Source organism: Oculina patagonica, chromosome 6 (assembly GCF_052425735.1).
Source record: "Oculina patagonica isolate OP01 chromosome 6, crgOcupat, whole genome shotgun sequence".
In the NCBI taxonomy this organism is placed as follows: domain Eukaryota; kingdom Metazoa; phylum Cnidaria; class Anthozoa; order Scleractinia; family Oculinidae; genus Oculina; species Oculina patagonica.
The window spans coordinates 23,887,488-23,901,699 of NC_135763.1; the positions used below are offsets into that span (position 1 = coordinate 23,887,488).

The 14,212-nt window shown below is 37.2% G+C and overlaps 2 protein-coding genes across 2 annotated transcripts in view; both read right to left on the bottom strand.

The window, feature by feature from the left end:
- Positions 1-5, bottom strand: part of LOC144656899 (uncharacterized) — a 2,443-nt gene extending 2,438 nt beyond the window's left edge. The window contains exon 1 of the mRNA XM_078517146.1: positions 1-5. This exon is cut by the window's left edge and continues 149 nt beyond it. The gene's annotated coding sequence lies outside the window, so the exon portion shown is untranslated.
- A 6,806-nt stretch (positions 6-6,811) lies between these two features.
- On the bottom strand, positions 6,812-12,606 carry LOC144656888 (uncharacterized). Its single transcript, XM_078517136.1, has 2 exons — positions 12,453-12,606; positions 6,812-10,170 (listed from the first exon to the last, which is right to left on the bottom strand). Exons 1-2 carry the CDS (start codon positions 12,532-12,534, stop codon positions 8,540-8,542), a joined length of 1,713 nt encoding a protein of 570 aa, XP_078373262.1. The 5' UTR covers positions 12,535-12,606; the 3' UTR covers positions 6,812-8,539.
- Between the last annotated feature and the right edge of the window lie 1,606 nt (positions 12,607-14,212).

The window sequence follows — 14,212 nt, forward strand, 5'->3', positions numbered from 1 at the left end:
AAAGCAATTTATAACCAAGCGGATATCGGAATCCACGATATGATATTATTTGTGGGTTCTGATATCAGTTGGCAGGAAAATAAAATCCATAACAACTGATAAACACTTATGACCTCAGCATGCATGTGTAGAAAGAATCGCTTAGTCATTGCCTCGTGTGATTAGATCAGGAAGCTTTCTTGTTAATTCTGAGACCGCAAGAGAGTGCCGGTCTTTTTCGATAATCATGTGAGGATATCAGTAGGCTGCGGCTGAATTTCGTAAGAAAACAAACCAGGATAACATTCAAAGCAGCTAATAAATGTGTCATATTAGCGTTGTCTGTAGCCCTTTTAAAAGCAACTTAACATTAAACAAACATTTAACACAGACACTTAAAATGAAACTTGTAACTTCTATATTTCATGACTAAGATTGCTTATATACTCAACTAAAAAAACCTAACAGTAGTATTGGCACGGTACAAATTAGATAGCAATTAGTAATATTACTACTTTCACAATAGGCACGTAATTTAACTAAAACAGAGATTTTAAACAATTTCCTTTAAACTTTAGACTCTTCCTAGCCCATGTACTTATACAAAATGAAACATGAGTAACAAATACGACGTCCATGAAGTGCTTATGACTTCATTGGCCTTGATTCTAGAAGCAACTTAATTACAAACGAACACAAGGTGATTAAAAAACACTTGAATATATTAGAATGATTAACGACTTAAATGAAGCCTTTGATTGTGCCGCAATGCAGTTTAGAACAAAATGGTCGATTTAAGCAGTTTCTTCCACTGTATTTCGGAGATTCATTTTTTGTGAGGCAAAAACATATATAATATGAAAATCAATTTATCTTTCGCCAACAAGTATTCAGCTTGCGTTTGTGACTAAATATGAACCGGCAGGGATAAAACTTGTTCAAAGCATTTACACATTGTATCAGAATAGAGCAATTATATATTACTATGGAACGAGTGTCGTCTATACACCTTGTTGTATCAGTTGGCAATTACCATTCTAACAATTCAAGTCACGTTAGCCCAGTTGGTACCTTTGGAGGGTCGTGCCAGTCTAGTAACTTAACCGTGAAACTATGTCGTTACTTTTGGGAGAACGTTATTTTTCGAAACTTTACCCCCATTGGGCGCTATAATGTCACTGTTACGAATTTATCCACTAACTTAAAAAAGGGATCCTTTTTACTAATATGACTGATTATTGGGCGAATGATGGATAGGTGGTATTGGCTTGATTTTTTAAAGCTTTGCAAATTGCACCGGCTTGTTTATTTTATGGTATCGCTTAGTCTAAATAAGGAATTTAAAGCATTAACAGAATTGGCTGTGAAGTATATTAAACCACAAGAGTCATTTATCACACAGTTATAGTTGCTAAACTTACTGATGCATTCCTTTTGCACTAACTACAAAAAACTAAATACAAAGAATGACAGCGCCGACGTCTTACCAAAGGAACAAATAAATTAAAAAATGAGTTTACTTTTTGAATGTATTTCTAAGCAATATGCTTTGAAAGACGTTAAAGCTATGTTTCACAAGGCTGGTTTCTTCTTTAATGGAAGCCCTATGGGTATCGAAGCCAATCAAATGGTTTCACCGTTATGTTAAAATAAGAGTAAGATAAATCTAACAAGAGATAATATTAATGTGTCTCCTAATTTTAACTCAAAACGTTTACAGCTCTAAGAAAACGCAGCAGTATGTTAGAGATGAAGTTTTCATCGTTCTCTGGTTCCGTCGTGATGACTGACCCATTTTTGGCAAATGAACCTCATCTTCATGCCGGAGTAACTAGAATTGTGCCGTTCAGTGAAAGATGTTCAAGCTGATATTTTTCAAATTAGCCTTTTCGGATCTATTTTTTTTTAAAAAATGTAGTGTGAAAAAGAATTGAACGTAAACCGTATTCATGTCGTTTTTGTTTTTATCTAAATGAAAACCCACATTTAAATAGAAAACCATTCACTGAAGTCTCTGTGCACCCTCTTTGCCCGACGCTTATATTGATAATGTATGACATGTGGTGCATCTAATTAGACCAAGAGAAGGAGAGTTTGATTACCGTTGTTTTGACAAACTGCATGTCTTAAAAAAATAAAGCCCAAGAAAGAAAAAGAAATAACGGTTTTGGGGAAATTCGATAAATAAAACCAACAGTAAATTCGTAAGCAGCTTTTGGAATATTCCTTACTGAACAATTTAAACACTTCAAGGAATGTTATGTTTGTCCATTTTTGAACTGGACGGTTTCGCTCATTAACCGATTGTGGAACAATCTTTTTAATCAGTTTGAAATAGCTTTACAGGTAAGTAGGTGTTGACAGGAAAGAGAAAATAAGACAACTGTCAATATTACTGCTCTCCTCGGATAGTGGCAAATTAAGTTATTCGTTTACCACAAACCTTATGGACAGACCGACTGACTTAAAGTAGTTAACCATCGAACAGACACAACGAAATAATGCCAACCAGGACACCTCAAATGATATATTACACATCGGGTATTCAATTTGTTAAATTTATTTCTCGTCCAGTTCAAATTATCTATAAACTAAAGACTTTTTAGTTTTATTGACAGTTACGTATGATAACAACGGTGAATCTTAATGCTCCTTGCGTGACTTGAACGTCGTCTTGACATATTCAGCAACTGTAGAAGATAACCTGACTTTGAGCGAACAAGTAAAAGGCTCATCTATGCGGCGGCATCCTGATTGCTTATACCTCCTGATAGCAAGTGTTAGCATTAGGTCCTAATAAGAATTTGGCACCATAGCGTCGCGTTCTTTCTAACAATTAAGGTAAACTGTAGAGTTTTTAATAAGGTAACGCTGTTGTTTTTTGGGTGAATGATGGACAGTTAGTGAAATTAATTTAAGTTAACGCGACGACACCATTGTACCACTAACTTAAATAATGAGATATTTATGGGTTAGAGACTGTTGTAAGTGTTTTGTTGACAAATACACGCACGCGCTGGCCGCACAATGAACAAGAAATTTTCAATACTGCACCAGGCGTAGCTGAGTGCAGTATTGAAAATTTCGAGTTCATTGTGAGGTCAGCAAGTGCGTGTATTTGTCAACAAAACACGAACGGACAGACTCTAACCCTTTTAATATACAATCTGAGTACACTACAAGCGATCATCGACTTAACGAACTTCAAACAAAAAAATAAGAAGTGTACTAGTCATAATTACACGGGATTAGATCAATAAGCTTAATATAAAAATCACAAATAAGCCGTACAGAAATAAAATTTAAAATGGTTCATAAAATCGTTCATCAGCTGTGGTAGTTCATAAATATATACAGTCAGCGAGAAGCTTGTTCAAAGCAAGTCGATGGCTTTCTCAATCAAGCAGCAAGCAAGTCAATCACACACAAAAATGTATTTATTGAGCTGCAGTTTAACTTTGAACATGAAAACGCTTCAAGTTGTTATCCTCTTCGATTTTGTTTGGTATTGGATCGTTGATAATTTGAGGAATATATTTTTCTTCCACTTCTGCAGGCCTTGAAGCTGAAGACATTTTCAATAATGCACGATTTTTGTGCTTTATTACTGTCAATACTGCACTGTCAGAGTTTGCTGACGCGAGGTAAAGCAAAATCACGTGATCTATTTTAACCAATTGCGCGCGTGGAGTTTGGACAGTGAACGAAGATTGTATATTAAAGCTCATTATCAACGTCAACTGTAGACAACTAAATATGTATGTAATTTTCCTGAGTTTTGATCGAAGTAGATACGTCACAGAGCGAGCATTTGCTGAACCAACGACTGTATTCTACTTCTGTACCTACTGTTCCTGCATTAAAAGAGTAAAAGGAAAAACAAAATAAGTATAATAATTGTATTATTCCTTTTCAAATTTTGCTGTATTTCAGTTAAATCACTCGTTGCATAATAGCTACTACATAAATGTGCATGTTTTTTTATTGCTGATTGATGCGTTCCAAAACAATGAATTTGACGGCGCTGTTTCCTGTCATTTGTCATGTTGTATATTAAAACGCTACATAAGTAACAAACTGCCATAGATACATGCATCCGTGAGTTTTCGACTTTTGTTCTTGTGTTTTAGTTTGCTAATTATGCGGTCTTAATAATAATAAAGTATTTTTCGTTTGTCTCACGACGTAGTGTCACTTGTGATGTAGATTGCGACGTTTCGACTGAACACTGCTAGTCTTCATCAGGCGATAAGGTCGACTGGTCGGGTGTAACCTTATAAAGCACCTTCATCTCAGACCCACTTATAACAACATATTTCAAAAGTCAAAAGAAATTGTTTGAAAGTTAAATGTGGTTTACATTTGTTTTGTGCATAAATGGTGCTGTGTTAGGTCTATTGACTTGGAAGCTCTCAGTATTAAACGATAGTTAGGATCTTAGTTTTTATCTTTTGTAAAAGTTAGTTTCTGTTCTTCTGCATAAGTACTTTGAAAAGTAAAGCTATAGTTTGTCATAATTTGCCATATTACTCAAACGCAAACAAACAAACAAACTTCTACATCGAACACACTTGATTGAATTTTGCACTGAAATATTTGTGGATATTGACAAGCCAGCCAACAATATAAGCTTCACTTTGGCCAAATAAAATGAAACGAGAAGAACCTTTTCGCTGTGGACAGGCTGTTTTCGGCAGGTACAACAACCTCGGTCTTGATATTTCTTACTTCCGTGCATATCCTTATCAAATAAGTAATACAGTGGAGCCCTGCTCTACGGACACCCCGATATTACGGACAGTTTTGTTTGTTCCGACGTAAAGCTCACATATTTTCTCTATAATTAGCCCGCTAATTACGGACACCCGTTAATACGGACAACGGAAACTTTTCAGTGTCCCGAGTGAAAAACTCTTGTACATCGTTAACCCCGCTTCACGGAAACTGTTCAAGAAGAATAAAGTAATTCAGTTTAGCCCGAGAGTATAAGTAAATGAGTGTAAGGTTTCCCTAGTTCAAACTTGTTACGGTCACAGTTACAGAAGAAACTAAACAACGTTTGGTTGCTGTTAAAATGTCTGCTGTATTCCTTGTATAAAGAAAAGTCACGGACTTTTTCAACTAATTTCAATAGCAGTACTATAAAATTAGTTTTATTCAGAGAGTATGTCAAATGACTATAAGGTTTCCATAGTTTACAATTGAACAATTGAACAACGTTTGTTGTCGTAAAAATGTCGTCTCTGTCTCGATAAAACATGTGTCCGTGACTTAGAGCCCGCTTAATACGGACACTCAGATAGCACGGACACTTTGGCATGCCCCCATGGTGTCTGTATTAACGGGTTTCCACTGTATATCAAACACGAGAGACAGTGTTTCATCGGGATATCCAAACACCGAGAGGAGAGTTGATATTACGACGCGCAGAGGAGTATTTTTGACGAAATTTGAGGTGTTTGTATAACCCATGAAAAACTCTCTCAAGTGTTTGTAATATCTTCTCAATCGAAACAAAAACTACGGAGTAAACGGAGAAATAAATTCGCAATGATATATGCTAATTAAGACAGGGTATCCAGACCTCCTTCGCAGGTATCAATTTTTTGTTATAACTTGCTAAATTATAAATGAGTTTGAGAACAAATGATAAAAAGTAATCCGAAAATTGTAAACTTCCTGGTGATAGTCACCAGATTAGATTTGATCAGCTTAGGCAGTCGCAATATTTCGGTTTAATTTAAAACTGTCATCAGGCCATTGGTTTTCCCACTGGTCGCCACTATGTTTCTATGGGTGGATTGAAATAAGTTACTGACAGATCAGCGTTATTAACCAATAACAGTAAGACGAAGGGAAGAGGGGAACGGAAAGGGGTCCGTGAAAGGAAAAGATGGATCTCAATGGGAAGCGTCTCCTAAAGACAGGAGGAATATTAAAATTATCTATGAGCTCGATACCGACAAAGGTGAAGGAGACAATGTTGATGCTTTTTAGAATAAGTGGGACGGTTAGGTTTTGGTTGCTAAGGTAATACCCACGACGGAGGAGTAAACTTAGTCCATATAGCTACTTTGATACTTGAAATTTTAAGGATGATAAAATGTCTTGTGAAACGATAAATCATTGAGGGGCATTTTAAGTTTTAAGTAAGTAGTAAAGTAGTAGTAAGACCCAGCGCTCCACTCCAGTTTCTATACATGAAGCGGCTAGTAGTATTGCTACTCCCCCTAGTTGCTGTGCTGGTCATCGCAGGTCCCTTCCCAGCATTCTGTATGGCAAGCCTAAAAGTTCACCGGTACCTAGTTTATACTCCTGGTTGCATGACACTGAGATAGTAAATTATATTTCCCAAGAACACAACACAATGACCCCAGAATGGTCTCGAACCCGGACTGCATAGAAAAAACGTATTCCATATTCCTTTACCCACATTAACTGAATGGCAGTCAATTCACAGGAATGTAAATGTGCAAGTCCGTGGAGGGGGAAGTGGGCGGGTGACCGGGAGAAAGGGGGCGGGAAGCGGGAGAAGAGAGGGCGGGAAGCGGGATTCCTAAGGTGGCGGGAACCGGGAGAAAACGAGTAAAATTACACAATGTTTCGTTATATTTTGCAATAGATATGGGACAAAGAGGAGGGCACCACTACGGAAAGGGGCGGGAAGCGGGAGTAAAAGGTCCGGGAGGCTGGAGGTTCAGACTCCCTGTCCCCACCCACAAGTCCGAAAACAATGGAAAGTTTAAAATGGCTTTCTCCTTGTCCCAATACAGCAATACCTCCCAGCTAACTTTTTTTAGCTTTTCGAGAGTGAACATATGACAAACGGACATTTTATCTTGAGAAGGTTTTTTTATTAGATGAATTCTGGGTAAAAATACACCGTCGTCATTCTACTTTAAACAAGAAGTTCTGGTTTGAAATGGGCACCTGGCCATTCTCACGCCCAGTTGTCAATGAACCATCAAAGCGTAAACAAACTGTGTATTTTCTATGGCAGTCACTGATAAAATGTGCTTAATTTTTGCTAAGAATATTCTGGTAAAACATAAGCAAATCATGTCATATATAATTATAATGGTACACTTTGGTTTCATAAAAGTTTTAAGATTGTTACTTTGTGGGACCCTGTTCTCCACAACGTGCAGTGACTGCAAAAGTACAAATTTCCATTGAGACCGATACGGTGTGAAATGTTGCAGGTACAGCTGTACTTTCCCTTTTGTAGCAGAAATTCTTTAAAGTAAATGACCCATTTTGCTCATTAACTATCAACAAATTTTGGATTATTATAACTTGTATATTTTGTGCTCTTGGCAATATTCTTAAGTTCGATCCTAAGTAAACACTCATTCAAATTAACGACCTCAAATCATCTACTTAACAAAACATATGAAAATAAATGCGCCGAATGCGCCGTCTCCATTTTGTAGACAGCTGTTAAATTTTACTTTAGAATAATCAGATGTGATAAAACACCTTCGTCATTTATGTATAAAGAGGTTTTATTGATACGGCTATGACAACCTATTTTATGGCGTTTTTTATATCTTCACTAAGAGCTACAAAAACAGAATTTATTTACCAATTTGACCAATTCCGACCAGCCGTACTTCTTGAAAGCTTCTGATTACAACGTAAATGTTTTTCCGCCACAAAAAGGGTAATATCGCCCGTCTAAGATTACCGATTTTGGTAACTTTATACCTTTTGCTGACTGGAACACTAAAAAAGTAAAGCATATTTATGTGATTCCACATTATCGCCATTGTTAACTTTTGGTTAATGTATTTCTCGTTACATTAGTCACTACGAATGTTACATACGAAAACACAAAAAACTTCAATCACTTGAAGAAATCACTACATTGCTAGCAGGTCTGCTAGCCTAGCAACGGGAAGGGATATTGATTTCAATTTTTTAACAATGTATTAGCAAAGCTAGGGAAGATAAGCGATATTCCGCAGAAACTAAAGAGGTTCTTCGTTTACACGCTCGTCTAAAGCTAATTGCTAATTGAATACAACTAAATGTTTTGAACAGAAGGAAATATTTTCTCTAATTTCAAAATGAATAAATTTGTATATAATTTGCATATATATTTTTCCTTGGACATTAACTGTTTCTCGAAGCTCGCAGTTTTTCTTTAGTTTCAATCCCGGAAAACTGTTCGCTGCTCAAAACAGAAAATGTTTACAAGACTGAAAAAAATCGATGAGGCGCTTAATAAAAACTAAGTATGTCTGCCCAATCTTGTTAGCCAATCGTGGTTATTCTGGGCAGCCATGCACTTTACTCTATTTATTTTATTTATTGTATTGCTAATTTTAATTGAATGAAAAGGGTGCAAATAAAGTTGTTGTTGTTGTTGTTGTTGTTGTTGTAATAGAAGTTTCCAGGTATTCTTATGTTTATAAGCCATTTCTTGCATGACCAGTAACTTAATTGAAGAACATGTTAACAATGATCAGTTAAACTTCTTACAGTCTTATTGTCATTGTCTATGCCCTACTTTGCTCCGGGTGGTGCTGAGGGCGTGGAATAAATATGGATCGTTACCTCAGTCGTCGTCGTCGTCATCATCATCGTCATCGTCATCGTCATCGCCATCGTCGTCGTCGTCGTCACCATCATCGTTATTCTCGCGATCATCATCTTCCTCTTCATCCTCGCTGTCATTATCTTCAGCATCACCATTGTCAACATCATTGTCATCATTGCCATCACCACTGTCATCATCATTGTCATCACCACTGTCATCATCATTCTCATCGCCACTGTCATCATCATTCTCATCGCCACTGTCATCATCATTGTCATCATCGTTGTCATCGCCACTGTCATCATCATTGTCATCGCCACTGTCATCATCATTGTCATTATCATTGTCATCGCCACTGTCATCATCATTGTCATCATTATTGTCATCGCCATTGTCATCATCATTGTCATCGCCACTGTCATCAGCGTTGTCATCGCCACTGTCATCATCATTGTCATCGCCACTGTCATCATCGTTGTCATCGCCACTGTCATCATCATTGTCATCGCCACTGTCATCATCACTGTCATCATCATTGTCATCGCCACTGTCATCAACGTTGTCATCGCCACTGTCATCATCATTGTCATCGCCACTGTCATCATCGTTGTCATCGCCACTGTCATCATCGTTGTCATCGCCACTGTCATCATCATTGTCATCATTATTGTCATCACCACTGTCATCATCATTGTCATTATCATTGTCATCGCCACTGTCATCATCATTGTCATCATCACTGTCATTGCCACTGTCATTGCCACTCTTATCATCATTGTCATCATCATTGTCATCATCGTTGTCATCGCCACTGTCATCATCATTCTCATCGCCACCGTCATCATCATTGTCATCGCCACTGTCATCATCATTGTCATCGCCACTGTCATCATCGTTGTCATCGCCACTGTCATCATCATTGTCATTATCATTGTCATCGCCACTGTCATCAACGTTGTCATCATCATTGTCATCATCATTGTTATCGCCACTGTCATCATCATTGTCATCATCATTGTCATTGCCACTGTCATCATCATTATCATCATTATTGTCATCACCACTGTCATCATCATTGTCATTATCATTGTCATCGCCACTGTCATCATCATTGTCATCGTCACTGTCATCGCCACTGTCATTGCCACTGTTATCATCATTGTCATCATCATTGTCATCATCGTTGTCATCGCCACTATCATCATCATTGCCATCATTATTGTCATCACCACTGTCATCATCATTGTCATCATTATTGTCATCACCACTGTCATCATCATTGTCATCATCATTGTCATCGCCACTGTCATTGACACTGTCATCATCATTGTCATCATCGCCACTGTCATCACCATTTTCTTCTCCACTATCATCACCGTTGTCATCATCATTGTCATCGCCACTGTCATCGTTATTGTCATCATCATTGTCATCGCCACTCTCATCACCATTTTCTTCTCCACTATTCTCACCGCTGTCAACATCACTGTCATCGCCACTGTCATCACCATTGTCATCATCATTGTCATCGCCATTGTCATCATCATTGTCATTTTCCCTGTCATCATCACTGTCACCATCATCATCACCATTGCCATCACTTTCATCGTCGGCGTCGCGTTCATCCTCATCATCCTGATTGTCATCCTCTTAGAAAAAAGAAACACATTTTTCTGTTGTTAGTAAAAGTAGAGTATAACTTCCTATACCTCATATACAGTGGAACCTCTATTAACCACTCTCGGGGAAATGGCAAGTTTCCACTTAATAGAGATCAGCCGCTTTACAGAGTTTCGTCAGATATTTTCGTAAAGCCTTTTAGATAGGACACGTTATTGTAGTGCAAGTAGCATGGAAAAGAATCATTTAATCACGTAGAAACGACAACAAATTTAACTTGTGTTAGAACTATTTTATCAGTCGTCACCTTTTTATTTTACACTCTTATTGGTCAGGACCGTGTGAAAAAGGCATATCACATTCTTGCTGGCCGTTAAATAGGGGCGATCACAATAGAAGAACGATAATCGGGACGGCCAAAAGGTGGCTGTGGCGGCTTGATAGAGGTGGCCACCTTAAAACAGTATTACTTACAGTATTATACTGATAATAGTTGCGACTTGGAGCAAGTCTAATATTGTGCATATATTGTTAGTAGGAGTAAGAAACCATTATAACGATTAGCTCTTATAAAAACTTGACAAAAGGAAATAACTACTATAGCACATTTTAGAAACTTATTATTTAAAACGCAATCTTTCCGTCAGTTAAAGAGGAATAATTGCAGCAACCTTGCTGGAAGCCTGATGAAGAGTATTTTACTGATATTCATTTTTGCATTTTTAGGCATTGTATCCAACGTACGAGAGGAAGTTTTTCATACTAAAAGACCTAAGGCACCATCTTTTAGAAATGTCATGGCTCGAATAAAAAATCTCGTAGCGACGATTGGTTGCGATTAACTACGTATACTGCGTTATGAAACTTTTATGATTGAGAAATGTAACATGTATGGGTCACTAGTTGGAATTTAGGAATTTTTTCAGGAATTTTCTCGAGAAAATCATTTGTGGTAAAATACCTAATTTTCCGACGATAAGAGGCTATATGCTGAGCATCATAAAGGAGCAAAGCAGTAAGACGTGTTTCATGGTTTTCACTTTGCCAAAGCCTTGGAGAAACCATCATCGAATTTGCAAGCATTTTAAATCCTTTTTAATGCATCAAATATAATTGTTGAGTGCCTTAAATAAGTTGTCGAAGTAATTTGTCATCTATCAGATGACTCGTCCAAATTTGTTTCGTCGATTAAGCAGGACGAAGGCGGCCTTTAAAGTTTATATATGTGAACTAAATAAGAAGTCAATCCTAAAGTAGCATTACAAAAGCAAATATCGTTTAGAAAGTGCCGCGATCTTGTGTTTAAAGAAGAAAGCGAGGTAAATGCATTCTTTAATTAGACTTGATGCAATACGTATAACTTTAAAGCAATAAACAAAAGCTATATTTCTAAGCAGAGATCCTGAGATCGAAAAATTAAGAGTTTAAAAATTTTAACAGGACACTGCACTGCTTGGCCTTGGGATATACGCTCGCGTTAACCATTCTCTTTGTTACCGCCGAAATAATCGCATTCTTACAGCACTCAAAACGCAGACTGCAAGGAATTGTCATTAGCACAATACAAAAATTCTTACAGAAAGTAGATGCATATGATCTTAACATGAACGCTTTATAATGATGAAAGCCTTATTATTAACATAAACAAATGTAAAAACATTGCAGTGGAAAATAGCCACTGCCCATTTTTCAAGGAAATTGTCTTTGCGATCTCAAAATGCCATTTTTTTGGCGGGAGGTTTCTTTTTGCTACTTTAGACTTTTCCCCATCATACGAATGGATGGTAAATTAAATTAAATAAACACTAAAACATGTATTTTATATATTAAGTACTGCAGAATATTTTGAACTATGTGGAAGCAACGTGTCGGCTGCCTTTTATTCTGCATCGACTGATATTCGCAGGGTGAAAGGAACTGTGGCAGCAAAACCAATTAATCAAAGCCTTAGACTTTCTGTAAACAAAAAAACTTTTCCGGAAGGAAGGAGACAGTGTAAAATGTCTCATTATACAAAAGAATTGGCACAAATGCTGCATCACCGATGAAATTAATTGACAACGGATTTAAAACTACGAGTAGCTGAATACTTTAAATTGCCACTTGTGTATTTTATTTCCAATTTTTGAAAACGCTGCTTCATATGAAGAAGACCAGTGATGATACATGCCATTGTCCCAGCTAAGTTAGTTTCAGAAAATAACGCCAGTTTTGCCGGCATTTTGAGCATTTTGCATTCAATTATCGGACACTAAAAATTGAAAAGGGAAAGTGTAGTAAGGTTAAATGGATAAACACGCGGTTATCTTACCATCTGGAACCGGCAAAGGAAAGCTCCATAGCGGTGTCAAAAGGCCCACAAGGCAAAGAAAAATCAACGTTTTCGAAAACATCTTCTGTAGCTCTTCACGTTTTTTGTGATGCTTTTTGGAAAATGATGTCTTCCACTCTAAATGATAAATTGTATTTTGCAATAGAAAGGCGTTCTGAAGATAACGAAGCACAGCTTGATATCGTTTGTAGCCTTTGATATCGGTTTATAAGCAAGCAATTCGGGAGTTGTGAGAACTGCTTCGAAAGCTTAGACTTTATCAAACAAAACCCTTGGTTAATTTTAGAAACACTAGAGTCTGGTGGTGTGATTGGAAAAACAAACAATATTAAACTAACAAAAACTGGTGTTCTTTTCCTCTCTTTTTGTCTTCTCATTTTAAAACATGACACTTCAAACAAACAGTAATCCTTTAGTTTGTTATATGAAAAGTTCAATTTTAAACGTTGTTGAAAAAACTGTTATAATTAATGGCCTTTTATTGGTAATTTGTTGATAGAGGTGGGTTGTCATGGTTATTAAAATATGTTTTTTCTGTGCACGTGTCTAGCTCTAGAATATCGCCCTGGGTAGGCTTGATGTTAACTGCCAACTATGCTAGTTCGTTTAAATATCTAGCAAAAGGTGGCCGTGGCCGCTTAATAGAGGAGGCCGCTTTATAGCAATATCACTTACAGAATGATACTGATAGTTAATAGTTGCGCGACTTTAAAAATTGGCCGCTTTATACGCGGTGGCCGCTTAACAGGGGTTCACCTGAATTTTATTCCTTTTCAGACCAGGCGTACAAAGTCCCGAAAACAGTCACGTAAAGATCCCGAAAACTGTTTAATGTGTTTTAAAAAACCCCGAGAATTCCGGGCCCGAGGAAATCACTCCATTTTTTCCTGTAAACTTTACGGGAGCTCTTGAGATCTCGAAAACACTTCTCGGGACTTATATTGTCACTATTAATTGCATCTCCGAAGAACTTTTTTGAAAACAAAAGGCGGCAAAGGGCTTATATGAAAATAACAACAGTAAAGGATATGAGAGAGAAAGACGTGTGACAGAATTCGGTTCTTTAATTGACAAGTTTCAAAACAAACTTCGGCGCGCCAAGAAATACTTTCCGACTTCGCGAAGAGAAAAAAGCGAGCTTTTAAAACGTACTTGATTGCCGACTTTTCCACCTTAAATTGTTTACAGAAACTTCCACAATTCATTCAGTGTAGGTACAGCAAGTCTGCCAAAGTACTCAGCGATAATGGTAGAGAAAAATTCAACCAAAAGTAACTTTATTCAACCAAAATTCAAGGTTTCACGACAAGTTAATGGCTGTTTAATAGCGCAAGCTTCGTAAATTACAAGCCGGTAATAGACAAATTTAAACAAACAGAAATGCTTTAAATACTTTCATCAAGCTGCCTTTACATTAAGTAGCCCAGAGGTTAATCAGTGTTAAAAAATAAACATTGCAGTGCAAATGTACATATCGCCAGAGATAAATTTTTGCAGACGATTCATCGAAAATGTTTTGAATTTGATGCATACGTGACATTAACCGAACTCAGTGCAGCGGTGTCAATTGCAATTTTTGAACCAATAACAGGCTGGACATGTGAAGCTCATGCTAGTTGTTGCGTTACAAATCCCGAAAACCTCCCCGAAGAATACGGGATTCTTTCGGCCTTTTTAAGAAACGCTTTTTCCGAACCCGAGAAACGCGCCCAAAAAAAGCCCAAAAAAATTTTTCGATC

Bases quoted from the DNA above. Each gene is read 5' to 3' on its own strand.
- LOC144656888 (XM_078517136.1), bottom strand. From the start codon at position 12,534: ATGTTTTCGAAAACGTTGATTTTTCTTTGCCTTGTGGGCCTTTTGACA. The intron at 10,171-12,452 runs GTAAGATAACCG...CTTTTTTCTAAG, and splicing joins TCCTTTGCCGGTTCCAGATG to AGGATGACAATCAGGATGAT.